Source organism: Lynx canadensis, chromosome C1 (genome assembly GCF_007474595.2).
Source record: "Lynx canadensis isolate LIC74 chromosome C1, mLynCan4.pri.v2, whole genome shotgun sequence".
Classification (NCBI taxonomy): domain Eukaryota; kingdom Metazoa; phylum Chordata; class Mammalia; order Carnivora; family Felidae; genus Lynx; species Lynx canadensis.
In genome coordinates this window covers 35,478,087-35,501,487 of record NC_044310.1, presented here as the reverse complement: position 1 = coordinate 35,501,487, position 23,401 = coordinate 35,478,087, and the positions used below count along the sequence as shown (strand labels likewise).

The 23,401-nt window shown below is 39.2% G+C and overlaps 1 protein-coding gene across 1 annotated transcript in view; it reads left to right on the top strand.

The window, feature by feature from the left end:
- Window positions 1–23,401, top strand: part of TESK2 (testis associated actin remodelling kinase 2) — a 135,736-nt gene that overhangs the window by 106,614 nt on the left and 5,721 nt on the right. The window contains exon 5 of the mRNA XM_030324475.2: window positions 16,235–16,381. Within this exon, the coding sequence (XP_030180335.1) occupies window positions 16,235–16,381 (147 nt within the window). The remainder of the gene's footprint in view (window positions 1–16,234; window positions 16,382–23,401) is intronic.

Below are 23,401 nucleotides of genomic sequence, written 5' to 3'. Positions count from 1 at the left end.
CTCCCAGCTGTCAGCACAGAGCCCTACATGGGGCTCGAACTCAAGTACTGTGAGATCATGACCTGAGCTGAAGTCGCAGTCTTAACGGACTGAGCCACCCAGGCGCCCCCACTATCTGCATTTTCTATGTTTACTTGTTCTTTATGTTGGTCTTTTCTTGCTATCACGGTCACCATTATTTGCCTATATAGTAAATTCTTAGATCAACAATTTCCAAAGTGAATCATAAGCATTTCTGTCCTCAACATGCTCATTTTAGCACATTTCACTTTCCTGTAGTAATTGCTTACGCTTGTTTGCTTATTTATTTATTTATTTTTGATTATATTTATTTTCTACTCAACAAATAATTACTAAGCAGACACTTTGTGTCAAAGGCCAGTTTAGCTGAACTTCGAAAAAGAGAAGCTGGTCTATGAAGGTGGCAGAACAATTGCCTAAAGCCTTCTGGTGCATGGCACAAGTAGCTGCTTCATAAATGTTTAAGTAATGATTTGTAAAAGTATTAATATAGTGCTTAGCTTTTCTACTATCTTAGCTGATAGTTCTCTTTTCCTTCATCCCTGACCTTTCCCATTTTCTATGTCTTATCAATCACAATGTCCTGTCCACTTTATCTTCTTACTATCTTGAATCCATTCACTTTACACCAGTTCCTCTGCCATCATCTTGCAGTAACCTGACTAGTCTATCAGTCTTCTTCCTCACCTAAAATCCATACTGTCCATGTTGCCAGCCGAGTGGTCCTTCTAAAATACAAATCTGTTTTTTAACCATCTTAGCCATTTTTAAGCGTACAGTTCAATAGTATTAAATATGTTTACATTATTGTGCAACAGATCTCCAGATCTTTTTCATCTTCTACTTTCTGTTTCTGTGATTTTGACTGCTCCAGGTACCTCATAGAAGTGGACTCATATAGCATTTGTCTTTTTGTGACGGGCTTATTTCACTTAGCATAATGTCCTAAAGGTTCATCAATGTTGTAACGTGTGACGGGATTTTCTTCCTTTTTAAGGATGAAAAATATTCCATTGTAAATGTATACCATATTTTACTTACCCATTCATCCATTTGATGGACATAAACACCATGTTTAATACAAATCTAATTTTGTTTCTCCCTGCATAAACCCTTCTATAGCTCTTCATTGCCCTCAGGGTCAAGTCAAAACATCTAATCCTACTTCTGCTTGTCTGTGTGTCCTCACTGCTCACTTCTCTGACCTCTTTGCTCCTGTCTCAGTTATGCACCACAGTTATTAACCTCAAATGGGACATGACCCTTTCCACCTCTGATCCTCTGTACTAGTTCTTCCCTCTGCCTATAACACAACCTCTCCATCTCCCATTGGCCTAGCCAACTCCTACTTAACCTTCAGAATCCAGGTTACATATATTATTTTCTCTCAGAAGTCTTTTCTGATCTCATAAGGTTAGGTATCTCTCCTATATGCTTCCATATTACAATAATACTTATCATTGATTTTTATTCACTGTTTGCATTTGTAGATTATAAATTCCTTAATGGCAAGGACCATTTTGTTTACACTGATACCAGTTGATTCCTAGCATAGTGCCTGACAAATGATAGCTGCTTATCATATTTGTTGATTGAATGAATAAATGAATAATCAGTGGCATTTTCTGGCTCAAAACCTTCAGTGATTTCTTCATTGATTACAGTATAGTTTTTTTAAATTTTTATTTATTTATTTTTGAGAGAGAGAGAGAGAGAGAGAGAGAGAGAGAGAGAGAGAGAGAGAATCCCAACCAGGTTCCACATTATCAGTGCAGAGCCCAACATGGAGCTTGAACCCACGAAATGTGAGATCATGACCCCAGCCAAAACCAACAGTCAGATGCTTAACTGAGCCACCCTGATGCCCCTACAGTGTAGTTTTATAACCTTAGTTGCTTACCAGAATTGCTTAGGAGCTTTTTAGAAAGTGCAGATGCCAGAACCTCACACAAGACCCACTGAATTAAAGTCTTGGCGGAGGCCTAGGCACCTGTATTTAAAAATAAATTAATATACTCCATAGGGGGTGCCTGGGTGGTTCAGTCAGTTAAGCGTCTGACTCTTGGTTTCACTTCAGATCATTATCTTGCAGTTTTGTTTGAGTCCTGCATTGGGCTCTGCACTGACAGTGCAGAACCTGCTTGGTATTCTCTATCTCTCCTCTCTCTCTTCCCCTGCCCGGCTCGTGTACTCTCTCCCTAACTAAATAAATAAACTTTATATATAAAAAAATAAGTTCATAGGTTATTCTGAAATACAGCTAGGGTTAAAACATGGAATCCAGGATAAACTTTTAGCTTGGTATTGTAGTCCTCTGTGCTCTAACATCATCTTGCCTTTTTTCTGCTAGGTCTCCTCTTCTTTAATGAATACTTTGTTATTCAAACAAACTGGTTTTCATGTGTTTACGAAACACGGTCTATGTTTTGTTTTTTTTTTTTTCCTCCTTATTCATATTTCTTCATCCTAGGATGTACTCTTCCCCTTTATCCTGTATAGAAATCTTCTCTCCCTTCAGGACTTGGCTCAAAGTCCACTTATTTCTCCATAAAACCTTTTCTGATTCTTTCTTTGCCAGTGCTTGCTCCCCTCTCCTCGCCAAATTTGGTCATAATGTTCCCCTCCATTGATCTTCTTCTCCTGAATAGTTTTTGTGTTTGTCTGTATATCTGTGTCTGTGTATGTACCTCTCTTACTACACATTCTGCCATGTATTGAAGTTATTTTTGCTTTGGTTTCTCTATGTAAATGTAAGCTTCCAGAGTAGAAGGAACCCAGGCTTTGGGGTCAAAATGCTCAGATAAAATGTCAGGCCCCACTATTACTAGTTGAGTAACCATAGGCAAATTATTTAAATTCTCTAGGCTTGATTTCCTTGTTTATTAAAAAAAAAAAAAGGGCCGCCTGGGTGGCGCAGTCGGTTAAGCGTCCGACTTCAGCCAGGTCACGATCTCGCGGTCCAGGAGTTCGAGCCCCGCGTCAGGCTCTGGGCTGATGGCTCAGAGCCTGGAGCCTGTTTCCGATTCTGTGTCTCCCTCTCTCTCTGCCCCTCCCCTGTTCATGCTCTGTCTCTCTCTGTCCCAAAAATAAATAAACGTTGAAAAAAAAATTAAAAAAAAAAAAAAGATAACAAGAATGTTTCAGGGTGTTGCAAGGTTCAAATGAGATGAAAGTGCTTCATAAAACAAATTAGTTGCTGGTTATTATAGGGATAGTATTTTACTCATCTGCATATCTGTGATTTCCCAGCAGTACCTCATATTAAAAGACACTATAGATACTGACTGATTGAATGGGGGAAAATGAAGCATGTTTTATGCCATTTAAAAAGTGAAGTAGAGGTGAATTTTCTTTTAAAAATTTCTTTTAAGGGAGCCTGGGTGGCTCATTTGGTTAAGCATCAGACTCTTGATTTTGGCTCAGGTCATGATTTCTCAGGTTTGTGAGTTCAAGCCCCACATCAGGCTCTGCACCAGCTCGGAGCTGACATTGCAGAGCCTGCTTAGGTTCTCTCTTTCTGTCCCTCCCCATTTAGCGTGTGCATGCCTGCACATGTGCACACACACACACTCTCTCTCTCTCAAAATAAATAAACTTAAAAAATTATTTTATTTAGGGGTGCCTGGGTGACTCAGTAGGTTAAGCATTCCACTCAGGTCATGATCTCATGGTATGTGGGTTCATGTCCCGCATTGGGCTCCCTGCTGTTGGTGCAGAGCTTTGGATACTCTGTTCCCCTCTCTCTCTGCCCCTCCCATGCCTGCATGCACTCTCTCATTAATAAACATTAAGTCAGTAAACATTAAATAAACATTAACAATTTTTTTTCATTTCATTTATTTACTTATTTTTTGAGAGAGAGAGAGAGAAAGACAGAGACAGAGAGAGTGCAAGTAAGTGAGAGGCAGAGAGAGAGAGATAAGTGGGACTCACCAGAAGTGGGGCTTGAGTTCATTGGATATGTGAGATCATGACCTGAGCCGAAGTCAGATGCTTAACTGAGCCACCCAGGCGCCCCCTAAAAATTTTTTTTAATAGATTTTTAAAATGTATTTTAGAGCTTATATGCAATAAGCTCTTGCCTTGCGAATGCTTTTGCATTGATTAATTATAAATTATAAGACCTCTTGCATAGTTATCCTTTGACTCTGTAACTAATTTGTTCAACAATTTATTTTCCATTCAGATTAACTAGTCAGTCAAACGTGTATTTCTGGTACACCCAGAAAGAACAGAATTGAGCACTGGACTTTTAGAAATACAAATAAAACAATAGACATATTACCTGATAAGTTAGCTAAAATTTTGGATAAGAAAATATTTCATCTTTTTAAACCAATAATTTATTGTAGTTGGCAGTATCAAGGACCCTTTATTTATGACATTTAAAAATAAGCTTGTTTCTGATTATAAAATCAGATGTACTCATTAAAGAAATAGTTAATATTTCTTGAATATTGTGTTACATGTATTTTCTTTTTTCATCCTTATGACAACCCTCTGAGATATAGCCACTATTACTGTTATTTTATGTAAGAAGAAACTGAGAATTAGATTAAATAATATTTGGAAAGCAATTCTCCCACTTTTTACCTACTTAACTCAATTTTTAAGTCATAGTTTAAATTTTCACTTCGCTAGAGTGGCTTTTTCTAATTGACCTCCCACATCCAGACTGTGAGTTGGCTTCTTATTTTCTTTGATAGCATTCTTTCCTTTTTCATTGTAGTACATCTTATAATTCTTCATTTATATGAATGTTTGTTTATTGTCCCTCTCTTTCCCCTATATTACTTCCATGAGGACTGGGACCTTTTCTGTTTTGTTTACTACTAGCAAGAAATAGGTAACAGGTCATTGAAGAGGTAGGAGTTGGGTTAGAAAAATTAGTTGGGCTTCTTCAGGAATTGTCACTAGGAAAGCTAAAGACAATGTTGTTAGATGCTGGGAGGCTAGAGTGTTAGCCAGAGGGCACCACAGTTAGGAGGACAGTTGTGTTTAGTGTGGTTCTTACTTACTCTTTTTACCTGTTTCTCTTGACGAAGCTTATATGGGTTGCTTTGGCCACTTACAAGGATGTTATAGTAGGAAAATGTATAATGTGGGGATAGAATGGATTGCCTTTCAGATCCATTCTGTCATATTGTTATTTTGTAGCCTTGAGCATTGTTTTCCGTATGAGTATGCACTTGTGAAAAAATGTTCTATCCATCATGGCAAGTGAGATAAATAAGGACAGTGTAATGTATATATTCTGATATTGACTAACTTATCCTGCACATAAGGTCATCAAAATCCTTTTCTGAGAACACCTAAAAGGTAAGGAGGCATTCATGAAGATCAGATAGAAGAACCTTAAAATTTTGGGAAATAGAGACTAGATCATGCAAGGCCTTAGGGCATGGTAAGGATTTTGAAATTTATTTTAAATACAGCAGGAAGCCATTGAAAGATTTTAGACAGGAAAGTAAATGATACAATTTGCATTTTAAAAATAGTAATTTGGCTACTCTAAGGAGAATAGATTGTTGAGGGGCAAAAGTAAGGGCAAGGAGAACAGAAGGAGAAATTTAGAGATTATGTGAGAGATGTGGGTGGTTTGAACTGGGGTGATATCCATGAAAATGTTTAAAGATCTGTCTTGGAAATAGAAGCACAAGATCCTGATTGTGACTTTGATAAGAAGGAGAATGAGAGGGGCGCCTGGGTGGCTTAGTTGGTTAAGCGTCAGACTTCAGCTCAGGTCATGATCTCACAGTCCATGAGTTTGAGCCCCACATCAGCTCTGTGCTGACAGCTCAGAGCCTGGAGCCTGCTTCAGATTCTATGTCTCCACTCTCTCTGCCCCTCCCCTGCTCATGCTTGGTCTGTCTCTCTCTCAAAAATAAATAAACATTTAAAAAAATTTGTTTTTTGAAGAATGAGAATGAGAAATGAAATGGTCACAGTTTCTAGGTAGGTGGTGGTGGTGTTATTTACTGAGATGTGGAAAACTTGGAGAGTACAGCTAGAATACTTCTCCCTCTGTTGTGCGGATATGACCTGTATTACCTGAGAACTTTTTTTTTTTTAAACATAATGCTATTATCGGCCTAGTCTCTTCACTATAGAAGACCAGACACAGTCTTTGTCTTAGCCCATCTTAAGGCCCTTACTTGGGCAAGACTTTCCTGGTTTAAGCTCTAAAGACTGAAGTAGCTGATAAGAGCTGACTCATAGAGAATGGGAATGGAATCCCTATATATAGTAGATGGTTAGGGACACTTCACTCATTAATTCATTCAACAAGTATTTATGAGGGCCTACTTTACCAGACACTGATCTAGGCATAGTATTAAACCTATTTTTCAATGAACTTATGAAATGAAATGTCAGGATCTTCTGAATTTATTTGGAAAGGGTTTCAGAATTCAATGCTATGCTCATTCTCTGCTTTTAGTCATTTAGAAATTTTTTTTTACAATTTAGAATTCCCCAAACCCTTCTGAGTGGCATCATATCCAGGTCTGCTGCTTTGCTTAAATTGAGAGTTGGCCTTAGACTAGTATTAGCTGCTTCCCAGAGAGTCCCAGTGTCTGACAGAGGAAAGATAATTTTGAACAAATTGGTAAAATAAATATAAACTTAATTCACTGAAGATTAACCATCTGATTTTTCTCACTTTCTCATTAAAGAGGGCATATCATTCTGACATTTGAGATGGTTTAAAACCAAGGAAGAGAAAAGGCTCTCCTTTCTTGTTTTAGGATGTAGATACTTACATATACACCAGACCTCAGATCTGTTTTCTCTGCAGTAAAACCAGAACTGGCTGGGTCCTCTTTCCCCACCCCTTCTTTTGATAACTGCTAGTAGAGATCATGAATTTTTGTGAATGTGAGGGTATTTAGTTACCTATTTGACTCTTAGCCTTTGGAGATTTCTGTCTGCATTTGGAGGGACTATTGGGCTGGGAAGCTGTCTTCCACATAGCAAGTTAGAAATCTTTCCTCCCTTTCTATCCCTTTACCTACCATTTGCCACTAGAAGATACTATTTGAACTTGTAGTTTGCTTCCTTTAACTTTTGCTTGATTTATTCCTTATTCTGAGGCTAAGTGGTATGCTAATATAGGCAGAATAGGTAGAAGAAATGGTTGGTTCATTTGAGGATGGCGTTCCTTTTATATAAATCACCTTAATTAGAAACTTAACTTCTTCTGGTTTCTATTTTCATTTTGTCCACTGTCAAGTCCCTATTCCTCAGATCTGGTGGGGAGACAGGGTGTGTGTGTCTTCTTTAATGGATTGCTTTGTTCACTCTGACTGAGCCCAATCATCAGGTCAATGTCAAAAGATTCCTATGTGGATCTGCAGAGTACAGGGTTGTAGTAGATTTGGTGTGGCAAGCTGGAGAAAAGAATCATTTTAAGCATAAAACCAATATTTGGGTATAGGAAAGCAGACTGGATGGAGTGGTCAGGAGCCCTGGGCCGATCTGAAATCATGTCTGAAACTATTGATTGCTAGTAGAGCTTCACAGGGTAAAGAGAATAGTCTTATTATTTCTTAGTTTATTCCTTTGAGAAGATTTGTTCTACAGATTTATCTTCTAATGTTTACTTTATTTAAACATATTTGATTTTGATTATGAGATATTTGTTGTAAGAGTTAAAAATCTGTGGGGAAAGATTAATTACACTTCTTTTAATCTTGTGGGGAAACATTCATTTTGATGTTTATAGTAGCTTACATCTTAGAAAAACACTTGTACTATTTCAGGTATGTTAAACAAACATGTTCTTTAAGCAGTGAATGGGGTCATACTAAGTGTCTGTCTATGGGAAGTACGAAAGAAGAGGGGGAGATATCTTTATGGCCTCTTCTACTTACCTTTCAGTTGCTGATAAAAGAAATATCTTCCATAATTTCCAAAAAGATATCTTACTTATATTTTTAAAGTCCATGTGATTTTGACCACTTTAAGGAGTTTACCAAGAGGGTGATAAAAAATATCCTCAGAATTTCATATCTGAGCAGCTAAATGTACTGTTTTATATTTCACTTTATATCCAGTGCTACCATAGTGTCTGCCAGATAGTAGGCATTATTAAATATTTATTTTGGATGGTATTCATCAGAAAAATTCCCTAAAAGCATACTTCTTTTTGATCTTAAATTACATTAATGACTAGAATTGGGATGGCTTCTAATGAGAGAGAACTTAAAACCTGCCTCCATTTATTTCAATGTACTCAATCATTCATTTGTTCACACAACAATTTATTTTTACTTCACTGGATACTGGGCTTACAAAGTTGAGAAAGACCTGGTCCCTGCCATCAAGGTTATAGTACAATGTGATAAGCAATAGTAGAAATATGTACAGAGGGATAAATGGCACAAAGTATAGGATGAAGTATTAGGAAATGCTTTCCAAAATAAAAGATTCAAACTAGGTTTAGAAGGATAAATAAGAATTAACAAAGCTATGAAAAGAAAGAGGAGTATTCTGGCAGTAGATAAGCATATATGAAGGTAGAATGAAACATTTAAATATTCTGAAATACTTTTTAGGTTCCCTTTCCCTTTGGGTCAGTTCATTACTACTGAGTGCTTCAGTCAGGCAGCCCTGGTGGATCTCCTGAACAGTGGCAAACTCGGACCTTGGCAGATGTAGGGATATATGCTTGTAGTGGCTGTGGAACTTCGAGCTGAGAACAGGAGCCTCTTTTGGAGCACAAGCCTCCCACAGGGCGCTCTTGGGATGCCTGTCCTGAAATTACCCAAGGCAGTAACAAAGCTTTCTTTTCTTCTTTAAACCAAGCCAGCAGGATGGGATGTCTGCTAGCCTTTGTGTTTGGAGCCGACCAAAAGACATACAGTGGCCAGCACAATGGCATTGTTGGGCTTCAGTGAAAACTAGGTCGGGGCCCAGGCCCTCATCTGTAGAGGGCTCATCCAAAGAACAGAGGTTTCACAAGTCACTGATTTAGCCGATACTGATTTGACACTAATACTGATTTCTGATCTGTTTCTGACTTACTGATGGCACCTACGATTATAGGATCTCTTCCCATTGCTTCTCTGAACACCTAAATTTGGAATCTTTGAGTTGTCTTTAACTCTTTTCCTTCAGTTCTCATATTTACCACTCGGTTGCTATATCCTTTAGATTCTGTCTCTGCATATTCTAACTCTAGCACTCTAAGTCAGCCATTTGGTCACCTCTCATCTCTACTGTTGCAGTACCCTCCAGACCTTCCTCTAGTTACTCCTCTATCCTGCTGTCAGCATGATCTTTCTAAAATGTAGTTTTGGGCATGTATTAGTTTCCTAGGGCTGCCATAAAAAAGCACCACAATGTGGGTGGCTTATAACAACAGAAATTATTCTTTTACAGTTTTACAATTCTGAAGGTTGGAAGTCCAAAATCAAAGTGTTGGCAGGGCCATGCTGTCTCTCTGAAAGCTCTAGGGTAAGATCCTTCCTTGCCTCTTCCTAGCTTCTGGTGGTATCTGTTGGCTTACAGATGTGTCACTCTTATCATTCACATCTTTGCCTCCCTTATTACATAACATTCCCCCTGTGTCTGTGTCTCTTCTCCTCTTTTTATAAAGATACCAATCCTATTGGGCTAAGGGTCTGCTCTACTCCAGTATGACCCCATCTTTATTCAATTCTATCTGCAAAGACCCTATTTCCCAATAAGGTCACATTCACAGGTACCAGAGGTTAGGACTTGAGCATATCTTTTGGGGAGACATAATTCAACACATAACATATCATAGTATACCTTTACCTATAAACCTTTAGTACTTCCATGGTCTGACAAATTAACTATAGACATTTCATCGTGGTGTTTCAGAACTTATCTAAAAATAGTGTATATTTATAATAATAAATAATAACAGCAATAGACAACAACTGACATATACTGAGAACTTTCTTTGATATTGTTCTAAGCATTTTACACATCAACTCATTGAATCTTCATAACTCTGTAGGTTAGGTACTAATCTTTTTGGTTGTTGTCATTAGATACTATTCTTATTCCCATTTTATAGATGAGTGTTAAAGAAATTGAATAACCAACCCAGGGTTACACAGCTTGTCAGAGGTTAGATTCAATCCTAGGCAGTCTAACTCTGTAGTATGTAGGCTTTACCATTATACTGTACTGCCCCTTTACTTTTTAGTTTCATCCCCTCTCTCTACTTATACCTTATTCAGGAGAAAGAAAAGCAATAACTACCAATCTCTGCACTTTATCTATGTGTTCCTTTTGCAAAAAAATGTCTTTCTTATTCCTAGTTCTACATATGGGCTTCCATGAAATGGAACTGAATCCTCGACAATGAGTGATTTAGCCAGGCCTGGGTGAGGGAAGGGTATTCCAGGTAAAAAAAAAACAAAACAAAACAAAACCAAACAAAAAAACAACAAAAAACAGCAATGTGCACAAATGTGCAAGTAAGCAGGGATCAGACCTTTATAAGCAGGGGTGAAAGGTTTCTTATGCCATGCTAAGTAAGGGTTGTGGGTTTTATCCTAAGAGAAATAGGGCATCACTGAATAATTTTAACAGGGATTGGCTTTAGATTGGCATTTCAGAAGGATTATTTGTGGTGTATTATGGAAAAAGGATTGGAATGAGGGCTAAGTCTGTTCAAGATACAAGAAAGGGACAAGAAGACTAGTTAGACAGCTAGTGGAATAACCCAAGAGATGGATTATGAAGATAAAATCTTGACAGTGGGGAGAATGAGCTGAGCCCTATGCTAGGCATACTTTGTATACCTTATTTCTTTTAATTACTCCCTGCTTTTGATTAAACATCAAACCCTGTTGCTTCTACCTCTAAGATGTCTCCAGATATTAACCTCCTTTCCATTCTTGCTGTCATTGTCCTATTCAGGCTTTTGTTACTTCTTCCCACTTGGATGATTCCAGAAGCCTCCTAACTATTCTCCTGGCTTCAGCTCCTGACTTTCCCACACAGTTTTTACATTACTCTTAAAATGATATTTCTGTATAGGATATATGAGGTTATTGTCTTGTGTGAAAAAAAATTTTTAGTGATTATCATCTCAACTGGACTGTGAACTAGGCTAGACTGGACTGTGAACTAAGAGCAGAGACTGGCCCCACTTAGGTTTGTGTTTTCATATAATACGTTTTCAGTGTTTGTGTAGGTGGATGGATAAAGAGATGGATAGATCTTCCTCAGGACAGCCCTGCTAATTAAGTGGCAGCAAATGATCTGTGGTAGTTAGATGGCAGCATATTTATCTGCCTTGGGTGAGTTCCCTAGCTCTAGGCCATAGGCCAGTTGGGTAGGTTTTTCTAAAAGGAGTAACAGTTCTTACAGTTGATATTTTCTTCAGAGCCTCTGGATATGCCTTTGAACCAATGTTTAGAGATAAGCTTGTTTGTTGCAGGTATCAGTAGATTGATAATTCAAAGTTAAAAAAAAAGTAACCCTTTTGTCTTATTCTTCTGATGGTTATGATTGGGTGAGCCTACTATAGCTGACTAAAATCAACAAGAATTGGGAATAGGAGCCCTGGGTGTAGTGAGTGTTACCTTAAGGAGAGGTTAAGTGTTGCCTACTGCTGCTCCAGAATATTCTCTGTGTGGGTATGTTTATGTGTCTGTCTGTGTCTGAACTAGTACCATGAGAGCCTATAGGGATACATGGGAAGAGCCATATTCTCAGCCTACACAACTCCCAGCTTAGGATCCAACTCAGATGTTACCACACTCTCTGAAATTTTCCAAACTCAAGGAGAGTCAGTTTCTACTTTCATACCTGAAGTATTTACCTCTACTAAAGGGTTATTGGTATTATTTACTTACATCTGTGTCTTTCACTGGACATCTTTAAGGTATATATAAACTGTTATTCATCTTTATATACCCACATTTACTATGTGGAGTGCACTCTTCTAATCACTGGGGAAAATAATGCTGATGTAAACTGATAAGTTCTTACTGTCATATGGGGGGTGACAGGAGGCAGAGAAGTGCTCAATAAATGAGGTAGAAGTAATTTTAATTGATATTCCTGAGTGGAGAACTGAGTGTCCACTAATCTGACCCATTGGTGATTTTTTATGGTATCGACGTATGATTTCCTGCATACATAATATTGTTAGTCTCCAACACACATTTATTTATTTACTGCTTTTATGAAGAGTCTTTAATGAAATCAAGTATCAAACACAAATGAAATGGTAGAAACTCTGTTATAATATTTTATTAGACAGGAGAAGGAAAGGCAGGTTTTGGTGTAGATAAAGTTGGGGATCCGTCAATAAGAGGTACCAAAGTACCTATGACACTTGACTGGCTGATATTATAGTTTTCTGAACTTGAAAGTTTAAAAGAACAGCAATAAAAAGTGTAAAACTCTCTCTAGTAGGTTATTTAAATACACTGCCAATGCCTTAGGTTGTTTTGTAGAGCCGGTCAAGGGAGTAGTCTGGAAGAAAACAAAGCAAAGCAGGTGTTGAGAAACTGAATGTGCTAGTGCAATTGCTTTTGTCTCTGCTTCGCACAGAGGGATTTGTTCAGAGGACACCAGCTGAGCCAGCACTGGGAGTTGCTTATGGGGAAGTGAACATTCCAACTAATGGGCACACAGAGTATGTAGCAACTTAGAAGTCTTCCTTGTTGGCAGATCTCGAATTTCCTTTACTTACATATGCAAAAGTCTTGAGACATTGCGAAGTTAAGGTTTCTAAAGGCCCAGAGGCCTATCAGCCCCTTCTAAAAATATTCACCAAAAGCACGCAAGAGGAACAGGCTGTAACAATAAACTCCCTTTAATTTCCTTCTCTGGTCCTGGTTTGTGCTTCTTCCATGTTGGTTGAAAAAACCAGAGCCTACTAATGGTGTGATTCCTCACCTTGTCTCACCTTTCTCTTCTGCTCTCCACCCTCTGCCTTGGTCTGTGGATTTCTCAGGTCCTGAGACATGCTGAAAAGAGTAAATATGTGTTTTTCCAAACCAGAATCAAGGGTCCTGGCTTAGCCTGGCCTAGAGAGAATGCAGATACGGCCTTTTCATCATAGTCTTTTCTGCCTGACCCTCAATTAGGAAACCTCAGTGGCTCCTGAAGTCAGGCTTTCCATGTCACATTGTCACCATATCAAAGAAGTGAACCACCATCTTTTCAGACTGTTTTGACTCTCAGAACTGAAGAAATTTGTGTGATTAGATGTCCACTTCATTGTCTCCATGTTGCTTGGAGTTTGCAAATTCACTTTCTTTTTAACAAATGGGCTCCTCAATTGTGAACTGTGGACAGATTCAACTAGAGTGAAGAGATTAAAGGTGCTATTCTAATGCTGTCATTATGCCTCATTTTGAGATTTCCAAGATGGGTTATGAAGCAGAAGTAAGCAGACTGAGAAGTTTCCCTTTTGAGAAGTTAGGTATATTTTTAGCCTTTCTTTCTGCCTGAGCCAACCTGATCCACCGCATCCAAGGATCTAAAGTGTTGCATCCTACTGCCCCCAGCTGGCTCTTTTTGGTGCTTATGTTACTACATCATAAAATCTCAGATTATATGGCACTTAATTTTTTTCTAAGCACTTTCATGTATTTATATTAGATCCTCATAATAACATTGTGAGTTATATGGATCAGGAATTATCATATCTATTTTATACAGGGGAAAACTGAAGGATAGCCTGATTAGTTGATTTGTCCAAAGGTAAATAGTTGTTAAGAGGCAGAATTGGACTAAAATTCAGATCAAATGCTAACCCATTAGGTTCCCTAGTCTTTTGAAAATTCAGTATCCCCCCCCCCCAAAAAAATAGATATTAAGAGCTTATTTTTAGGCTTAGAGGAATTTTCCCTCTTTCTCTCTTGGAAGGAGAAGGGAGATAATATATCATGTAAGGTTTGAATAAATTCATTACCTAATTGGAAAAAAAAAATTGAGCTCCTGTTCTGTATGAGGCTCTTTGGCTCAGATGCTGTGGCTTCTAACTCTAATGTAATGTAGTGGTAAAGAACATTGACTGTGGGCCAGACTGTCTGGGTTTGAACCCTAGATCTTAACCTCTAAATGCCTTTTATAAAATGAGAATAATAATACACTTAACTCATAGGGTTACGTGCAGATTAAATGAGATAATTAATGTAAAGTTCTTAGACTAGTGCTTGGTACAAAGTAAACACTATATAAATAAATATTAACTGTTGCCATTGTTGTTTCATTGTTATTGTTATTGTTTCTATTATTAGAATCTCTTTATAAAAAGGTTTATTTGTTCTTTAAAAAAAGAAAAATGCAAAGCAGCCCCTCATGGGTATGTAGAAATGACGAACAGCCAACTTTATTGAAAGAGTACATCGTCATATAGTTTCTCCACAGCCTTATCTTCCTACTCACTCCTCCGTTCCCTTTGGTCTTAACTCTGGTCTTAACTAACTGCTCCGGCCATAGTTGCCAATTACTTCTTAGTTGCAAGTTCAGTGGACACTTTTTATGCTCACATAACTTGATATTTATGGCATTTGATACTTTTGGTCATTTCCACCTTGGAATGTTCTCCTTCTTTGGCTTCTGTGGTAACATTCTTCCTTGGTTCTACTTCCTCTGCCTGCTCCTTTAAACGTTACCATTCCTTAAGATTCTGTTAATTTGCACTTTATATGTTAACCCCTGGACAATTTCATACATCCCTTGGCATCATGACTACTTCAGCTCAATGTTACTATCTTTTAAATGTTAGTCTCTAGCTCAGACTTTGTTCCTAAACTTTAAGCTGATTCTCTATAGGACATCTTCACCTTGGCTGTCCCACAAGCCCTTAAACTCAACATCTCCTAGCTAAACTCACTATCTTTTAACCTTGCTTCTTCTAAAAACCTGTCCTTCTATTTTGTGGATATTTAATAATGGCATCCAGGGACCAATAACCTAGGATCAACCTAGAGCTTTTTGTTGCCCTCATCCCCCCATCCAGGTAGTCAAGTTGTTTGTTTGTTTGTTTGTTTGTTTGACTCTTCCATTTAAAAATATATCTTGAATCTTGCTCTATTCCAATACTTCCACTATTGCCTTAACTGAGGCACCCTTCTTTCATCAGGATTATTGTAATAATTGCCTATTTATCCTTCTCCATATTCTCCATCTAACCCACCGATCATACCATTGCTTAAATAATCTTTTCTTTAAAAAGAAAATGGGGGCACCTGGGTGCCACATTCAGTTGAGCATTTGGCGCAGGTCATGATCTCATCATTTGTGAGACCGAGCCCCATGGTGGGCTCTGTGCTGACCATGCAGAGCCTGCTTGGAATTCTCTTTCCCTCTCTCTCTTCCCCCTATCCCATTCGTGCTCTCTCTCTCTCTAAAAATAAATAAATAAACTTTTTAAAAAGTAATAAAAAAAATAGGGGAACCTGGGTGGCTCAGTCAGTTAAGCATCCAACTTAGGCTCAGGTCATGATGTCATGATCCATGAGTTTGAGCACCACGTCAGGCTCTGTGCTGACAGCTTGGAGCCTGGAGCCAGCTTCGGATTCTGTGTCTCCCTCTCTCTCTGCCCCTCCCCTGCTTAGGGTCTGTCTCTCTCTGTCTTAAAAATAAACATTGATAATAATAATAATAATAATAATAATAATAAAATAAAAAGCAAATATGAACATTTCCCTCTTCTGCTTAAAAGGCTTATTTTGTTCCCAATAGAAGGATAAAGTCCATATATCTTAGCAAAACATATTGGCCTCACCTGTTTCTACTATTCATGCACTCTGGCCATATTGAGTAAATTAGTTTCCTGAATGCACCATGTGTTTAACCTATAACTTTGCATATGTTGCTCCTTCTGTATGTAGTATCTTTCTTTCCTGATTCCCCAGGCCATCTTTTTAACTCCTTATTTCCTCTGTATAGCTTCCTTTGACATGCCGAGATTGGTTTTGTAACTTTATCCATTCATAGTGCTGTTGTACCTGTACAAAGCTATATTTTGGCATTTACCACATGATATAGTTTGTACCCCTGAATAGATTGTGATCTCTTCAAAGGAAAGGGTCTTTGTGTGTAGCACCTACCGTAGTGCTTGGATGCAGAATAAACCCTCACTAACTTAAGAAAAAAAAAATTAAAAACCTAGAGTCTCTATCTTCTAGGTGTTTATTCTCTAATGGTTTCAACACCAGCCTAAACGTTCCTGACAAATGGTGGCTGGGTTTTCCATTCTATTTTGCAGTATATCAACTCTGGAAACCTGGAACAATTACTAGACAGTAACCTGCATTTGCCCTGGACTGTGAGGGTGAAACTGGCCTATGACATAGCAGTGGGCCTCAGCTACCTTCATTTCAAAGGCATTTTTCATCGGGACCTCACATCTAAGGTATGAAGGCTTTTCTTGCACAACTCTTTGAGACATTGTCTTCCATTACCAAGAAAGCAGTATTAAAAAAACCAATTATTAATGAACTTTGAAATAATGGAGATCTCTTACAGATTTAACATTCAATCACAGAGAATACAACTTACTACTCTGTATATTAGTATACATATATAGTATAGCTGTCCTTAGAAAACCAATCTTTCAGCAGGATTGAGTGTTGAATGTTGAGCCAGGCAACACTTAAGAACCTTAATGCTTTACTTCAATCTGAATGTATGTTGCAGGAGCAGTTGGCATGAGGAGGGTTAAGAGATTCTTGCCCTATAGGAGAGACAGCAGTCAAGGCAAATTGGGAGCCTATGTCTTAGTGTTCTCTCTCATGGCCTCCAGGAAGTAGCTCTTAACTGAGAACAGAAGTTCACTGGTTTTGTCATTTGAGTGCAGGTTTTGAGGGCCATAACGTACTGACCCATTTTCTATCTGTGTGATTGAGTTTCTGCCATTCTGCCAGTTCTTTGGCATCAGCTAGTCTCTTACTGTCCAAATTGCTATGTGACCAGGTTAGAAAAGAGTTGCTTTTAGAGGATGTTGGCCATGCTACAAGGCAGGCATCTCAGGGCCAAGTGGCCCAGGACACCACCATAACAAGGCTTATATAAATAGTACTGTTTGATCATTGATGTGGGAACTGTAAATCATCTAATATGATTTCTCTGCAAGAGCGATTTAGTCTTCTACGGAGGTTTAGAGGAGTTTGTACTTATCCAAGAATAGCTGTCATTTAATTCTCCACCCTCAACATCTATACGTGCACATACACAGACATGCATATACATACTCCTGTACCCCTTCTGTCATGAATGAGGGGTAACAAAGCTTGTTATCAGAGAAAGTTTGCAAAGGAACACAAGCAAGCTGTACTCTCAGAGCCAATAAGGCCTAGAGAAGTAAGTCGCTGGCTACCTTTCACTACAGTGGTTCTGGGGTTCCAAACAGCAGTACTACCCCTGAGGGGCCCTGGCCATTGGTTTATAAACTACTACAGAGAAAACAGCTTTGGGGAGGTGAGTGTAGGGCCCCTGGGTATGGCAGGGCCATTTGTAGTCAGCTACACTGTTACTGAAGCAGCATTAAGACTGGCGAGTGGAATCCAGTGACCAACTGAGGCCTAGTTATGAGGAGTCCTTTATCTTTATTGGCACTTGTAAGGGTTAGGACCTGGAAGGTGTCATCTTATCCCTTTGTTTTTTAGAAAATCAAGACTAAGAAAACTGTACTTATTCTAGGTAAATGGGTAGGGTTGTATATCAAGATACTGCCTTAGGTTGATAGCCTTCTCTCACCTTGAGCGTGCAGCCAGAACCAAATCTTTGCTTCCTACTGAGAAAGCATCATTTCTTCCAAGGTGGAGAAACATCCCGATGAGTTATCTATGTATATATTTCCCCCACACCTACATGAGCGTCTCTTATGCCTGGCACCATGGGTGAAGAAATATTAGAAAAGGACAGTTTCTGACCTAGAGGTACTTATAGTCTGTTGGGAAATAACTAAAGAACAGCCTACAGCATTTAATAATTGAGTGTTCAGCTTCAGACCATTGGTTTTGGGAAAAGAAAGATCACTAGGTTAGGGTAGCTAGGCTTTCTGGAACAAAACTCCCCCCAACAAATTCCTAAGAGCTGATCGTATTCCCTCTGTGCCTCCAAAGTACTTTGCTCCATCATGCTAGTGTCCAAGTGTAGTTCTGTCTGGGATTGTCATGTTGTATTGTAACAATGACTAACCTCTTTGGACCTATAGGTCCATTTCCTAATGGGGAGTGGGTATCCCCTTGAGAAGAGAAATTAGGAACTTAGGAGAAAGAACTCTCCGTGTCTCTAGGCTGTGATTTCTTGGATCTGAACTGTAAGGAGATATTTAGGATACTCCCATGTTGTGAGAAAAAATGACTTTGCAACCTGGAGACAGGTTGGGAAGTGCACTGTAGGGAATCTCAAGTTCAAGAAAAACAAATGGGGGCACAAGGTGGCTCAGTCATTTAAGTGTCCGACTCTTGATTTTGTTTCAGGTCATGATCTCATGGTTCATGAGACTGAGCCCAGCATGGAGCTCTGTGCTGACAGTGCGGAGCCTGCTTGGGATTCTCTCTCACCTCTCTCTCTGCGCCTCCCTTGCTAGTACTCGCTCTTTCTTTCAAAATAAATAAACATTAAAAAATTTTTTTTAAATAAAAAACTCAATTCATGAGCTCCATCAAGAAGTGGCAATCACCACACACAGGCTTTTATCAGTAGCTCTGGGAGTAACTAGTACTACACATAAGGTTTGGCTTGTAGGAGCAGCCGAGAGCAGTTTGTTTCTGCTTAATACCATTACTTCTTAGGTTATCCCTAGGAGTGTGAATTATGAATTGTACCTCTATTCTTGGTTGTTTGGTTTTGGTTTTTCACTGACTCCAAAGAAACCACTTTGGTGACTCCACCAGAGTAGAAAGCCTATTCAACTATGGTCTTAGGCTATACCACACAACTAGGAGCAGAAAATGCCAGTTTTCAGAGACTGAAGACAGCAAGAATTAGAAACAACATCGAGTGCTGGAGAGACAGAGTGTCTGTTAAGGCACCCTGTAGTAGGTTTTTTTTCTTTTTTTTTTTAATATAATGAATAACATCAATAATTTTTGGGAACCATTCATACTATTCTATTAGAAGACCTAGTATTGGAGACATAGAAAATTACTGGAACCCAATCTTTACTATCCATGAGCTCTTAGTCTTGTTGGGGGGACAGGTATGTGAAGATTATTACATAAGAGCTGTGGTAAAGATATGGCATCACAGGGTGGGATAGAGGGCAAGTGATGGGACATATTACAGTAAACCGGATAATCTTCTAAGAAACTTGGACTGTAGCAGCCTCTGAGCATTTAGGAGTGCAGTTCAGTCTCTGATTTCCCTGTGCTGTGAAAAGAACCTCTGAACCTTTCTTGAGATGTAGAATCAATACTTTCCTCTCTGATCCTAACTGGGTTAATGGAGTGAATTTGTGTGAGGAGAAATTTGTGTGAGGGGAAAGAGGTGATGGCACATGAAAGCCATTTTGTTGTTGTTGCAGAAATAGCTTTAGCTTGGAACTAACATTAACAAATGGACTTGGCATTTCTTCGCTCAGGTGGTTTTATTCAGTGTCAATATTGACTGTACAGCTGTTCTAGGAGACCTCAGGAACTGCTCTCAAGTGTCTACTGTGGCCCAGTTCTGAAGGGTTTGTGTTGGCTCCCAGAAATGCATTCGTGCCCACCCTTTTTGAGTCTCTTGTCAGCTCAGTCCCCACAATGGAGAGTTGGATGTATGATTAGTGTATGCCTTTGACATATGTGAAAAGAAGCCCGGTTGTTTCGATTATCTGCCCAAACTTTCGTATAACAAACTTTTGCTAAGCCCTTTCTGTGTGTCTGTTCTAGGTTTTGAGACACATAGATGAATGGGATCATTCACTGTCTTTGAAGAGGCAAACATAGAAGTCTCTCTGCTATGGTGTGATGAATTATAATAGGGGTGAGGACAGAGGAATGGGAGCCAAGTAGCAGCAGTGCATGGGCTCCTTTTTGAAGCTGAAAAGGTCAACCCTCACCTCAGGGAAGTCTGTCTGAGCCTTTCTTATGTTTGCTGCTTACTCTAGGCAAGGACAGTTTTGTTTTGTTTTGTTTTCAAATTTGTATTTAAAGTCAAGTTAGTTAACATATAGTGTAATATTGGTTTCAGGGGTAGAATTTAGTGATTCATGACTTACATATAAAACCCAGAGCTCATCATAACAAGTGCCTTCTTTAGTACCCATCACCCATTTAGCTAACCCCACCCACCTCCCTCCATCAACCCTCAGTATGTTCTCTGTAATTGAGTCTCTTATGGTTTATTTCCCTCATTTTCCCCCTTCCCATATGTTAATGTTTTGTTTCTTAAATTCCATATATGAGTGAAATCATATGGTATTTGTCTTTCTGAGTGTTCTATTTCATTTCACTTAGCATAATACGCCGTAGCTCTACCAATGTTGTTGTTGCAAATAGCAAGAATTCATTCTTTTTTTAAAAAAATTTTTTTTTCAACGTTTATTTATTTTTGGGACAGAGAGAGAGACAGAGCATGAACGGGGGAGGGGCAGAGAGAGAGGGAGACACAGAATCGGAAGCAGGCTCCAGGCTCTGAGCCATCAGCCCAGAGCCTGACGTGGGGCTCGAACTCCCGGACCGAGAGATCGTGACCTGGCTGAAGTCGGACGCTTAACCGACTGCGCCACCCAGGCGCCCCAAGAATTCATTCTTTTTGATGGCTGAGTAATATTCCAGTGTGCGCCCCCCCCCCCCCCCCCCCCAATATCTTCTTTATCAGTTCATCAGTCAGTGGGCATTTGGGCTCTTCCCATAGTTTGGCTATTGTTGATAATGCTGCTATAAACATTGGGGTGCATGTACCCCTTTGAATCTGTATTTTTGGATCCTTCGAGGAAAATACCTAGTAGTGCAATTGCTAAGTCACAGGGTAGTTCTATTTTTAACTTTTTGTGGAACCTCCATGCTGTTTTCCAGAGCTGCACCAGTTTGCATTCCCACCAACAGTGTAAGAGGATTCCCCTTTCTCAGCATCCTCACCAAAATCTGTTGTTTACTGTGTTGTTAATTTTATAGGCAAGGAAAAAAAAATTTATAGGCAAGGATACTTTTGAATAAAGAAGTCTCTATCCTCTATGCAATGGATCTTGCACCTCACACAGCCTGAAAATTGGTCTGGCTTCATATTTTGTACTTTCTAGCCACATAGTCTATTTTGGGGCCGCATCCTAGTTAGATGAGAAATGCAAGCATTGTACTAGATGCCCTTGAATCCAAGGGCAACATTTGAGGTAGGGGCTGCAGTCACAAGTGAAAGGGTCTTATGTTATTGTACACAGTGTTGCCTTCTCCATGGACCAGGCTACTCTCTTGAGACTGCATTGCTCCTGCCATGACCTTGCTGTCCCCAAGGGAAAGCTCATCAGCCTCTTTTTCTGGGGAGGACAGAATCATTATGTGAGAACCTTTTAGAATCAGGAGACTTGGGTCTTTACCACTTAGAGTTGAAAGCTTCGTTTTTATCACCTTAAATGTAAAAATCTTAGATCTGCGCATCTGACAATGTTATTTTGAAGAACCATTAGGATTATGTTTGTGAAGAATGTTTTGTAATTCCTATGGTACCATACAGACAGAAGTAGGCAATCTTTCCCTTACCCTAGGGAAGTATTCTAGTATTTTCTGGGCCACCTTCCTCTTAAGACATTACTGCTTTCCTACAGCTTATAGTCTATAGTCATGGGAATGAACTGTACAGACACTTTCATTATAATATAGCAGATGCTAAGGTTACAGAAAGGGCAATGCATAAGATGCTTTGAAAAAGTGGTATTTAACCCAACCTGAGGGTACAGAGCAGGCTTCTTGGAAGAGAAAATACCTAAGCTGAATCTTGAAAATTGAATTCTACTTATGAATAAGTAGTGTGTGTGTGTGCACATGCATGTGGTGAGGCTAATATTCCAGAGCAGAGTAGACAAAGGGAATTGCATAAACAAAGGCATAGTGGCATGAACAGTACAATGGGCAGACTAGGAGGTAGGAGTGGTAGGGAATAAGAGCTGAAAAGAGAAGAGAGGACTCTGATCATATACTGTCAAACTTGGATTTAATCTTCTAGACAGGAAATGAAGAAAACCACTGTCAGCTTTTTTAAAGTAATAGCTTTTTGAGATACACTTCACATAAAATAAAATTTGCCCTCTCAAAGTATGTATTTCAGTGGTTTTTAGTACATTCAGCCATCACCACTATCTAACTTCAGAACTTTTCACCATCCGAAATGAAAGCCCCAGATTCTATTCCCCTCTCCCTTCAGCCCTGGGCAACCACTAATCCATTTTCACTTCTATGGATTTGCTTATTCTGGGCGTTTAATATAAAAACAATCACACAGTATGTCATTGATGGCTTTTAAACAGGAGAGTAACACAGATTTACATTTTACTAAGGTCATGCTGGCAGGAATGAGGAAGGTGGATTATGGAGTTCAAGCCTGAACTAAGCCATAGAGATCAGTTAGAAGAGCACTGCAATATCCCGGGGAGGAATAAGGAGGACCTGGACTAATGCAAAGGTGGGGGCGGGGAGGGGTGGGGAATGAAGAGGGAGGGGCAGATTTGAAAAATATTTAGAAGCTAAATTAGTTGGAGTAAGAGTAAAAAATCTAGGGTGAATCCCAGGTTGCTAGCTTAGCTAGCTTTAGCTTTTGAGGGAAAAAGTGAGTTCAGGTTTGCATGTATGGAATTCAATATGAGTAATCCAGGAGATATCCAGAAATAGACTGGATATGCAAATGTGAAGCTTGAGGATAAAGGTCAGGTCTGAGGATATACATTTGGGAGTCATCAGCACAAATGGAGCCTGAGAGATGTAGGCTCAAGATAGAACTCTGAGAGCCTGAGATGGGAAGAAGTACTTGCACTGGAGCCTGTACAGTAGCCAAAGGTAGAGAAGGAAAACCAGGGCTGTAGTGTCACAGAAGCCAGGAGAGAAGAATTGAAAGGGAACAGGAATAGCCTCTAACTAGCCTCTAATAGCTAGTCTGTTAGCTTCAGGACCACAACTGTTTATTCTCTGCACTCCTAGTATTAATGATTCCTGAATCATATGTAAAAGTGTTCAAAGAATCAACAATGTCAACAGCAGAAAGATCAAGTTAATATAAGGACTAATTTTTGTCTATTGAGCTTAAAGCCCTAGAGTCATGTGAGAACTTACAGCAGAAACCCATGAGGAATGAGTGGGAGATAAGGAAGTAAAAACGGCAAGTGTTGCCAGCCAAACTTCGCTAGCCTAGACCCCATTAAGGACAGGCTCAGGAGATTTTGGAAAATACCACCAGGGCTAATCCATCAGGGCTCCTCCTCATTTGCCTTATCCCTTTAGAAATACAGACTTCT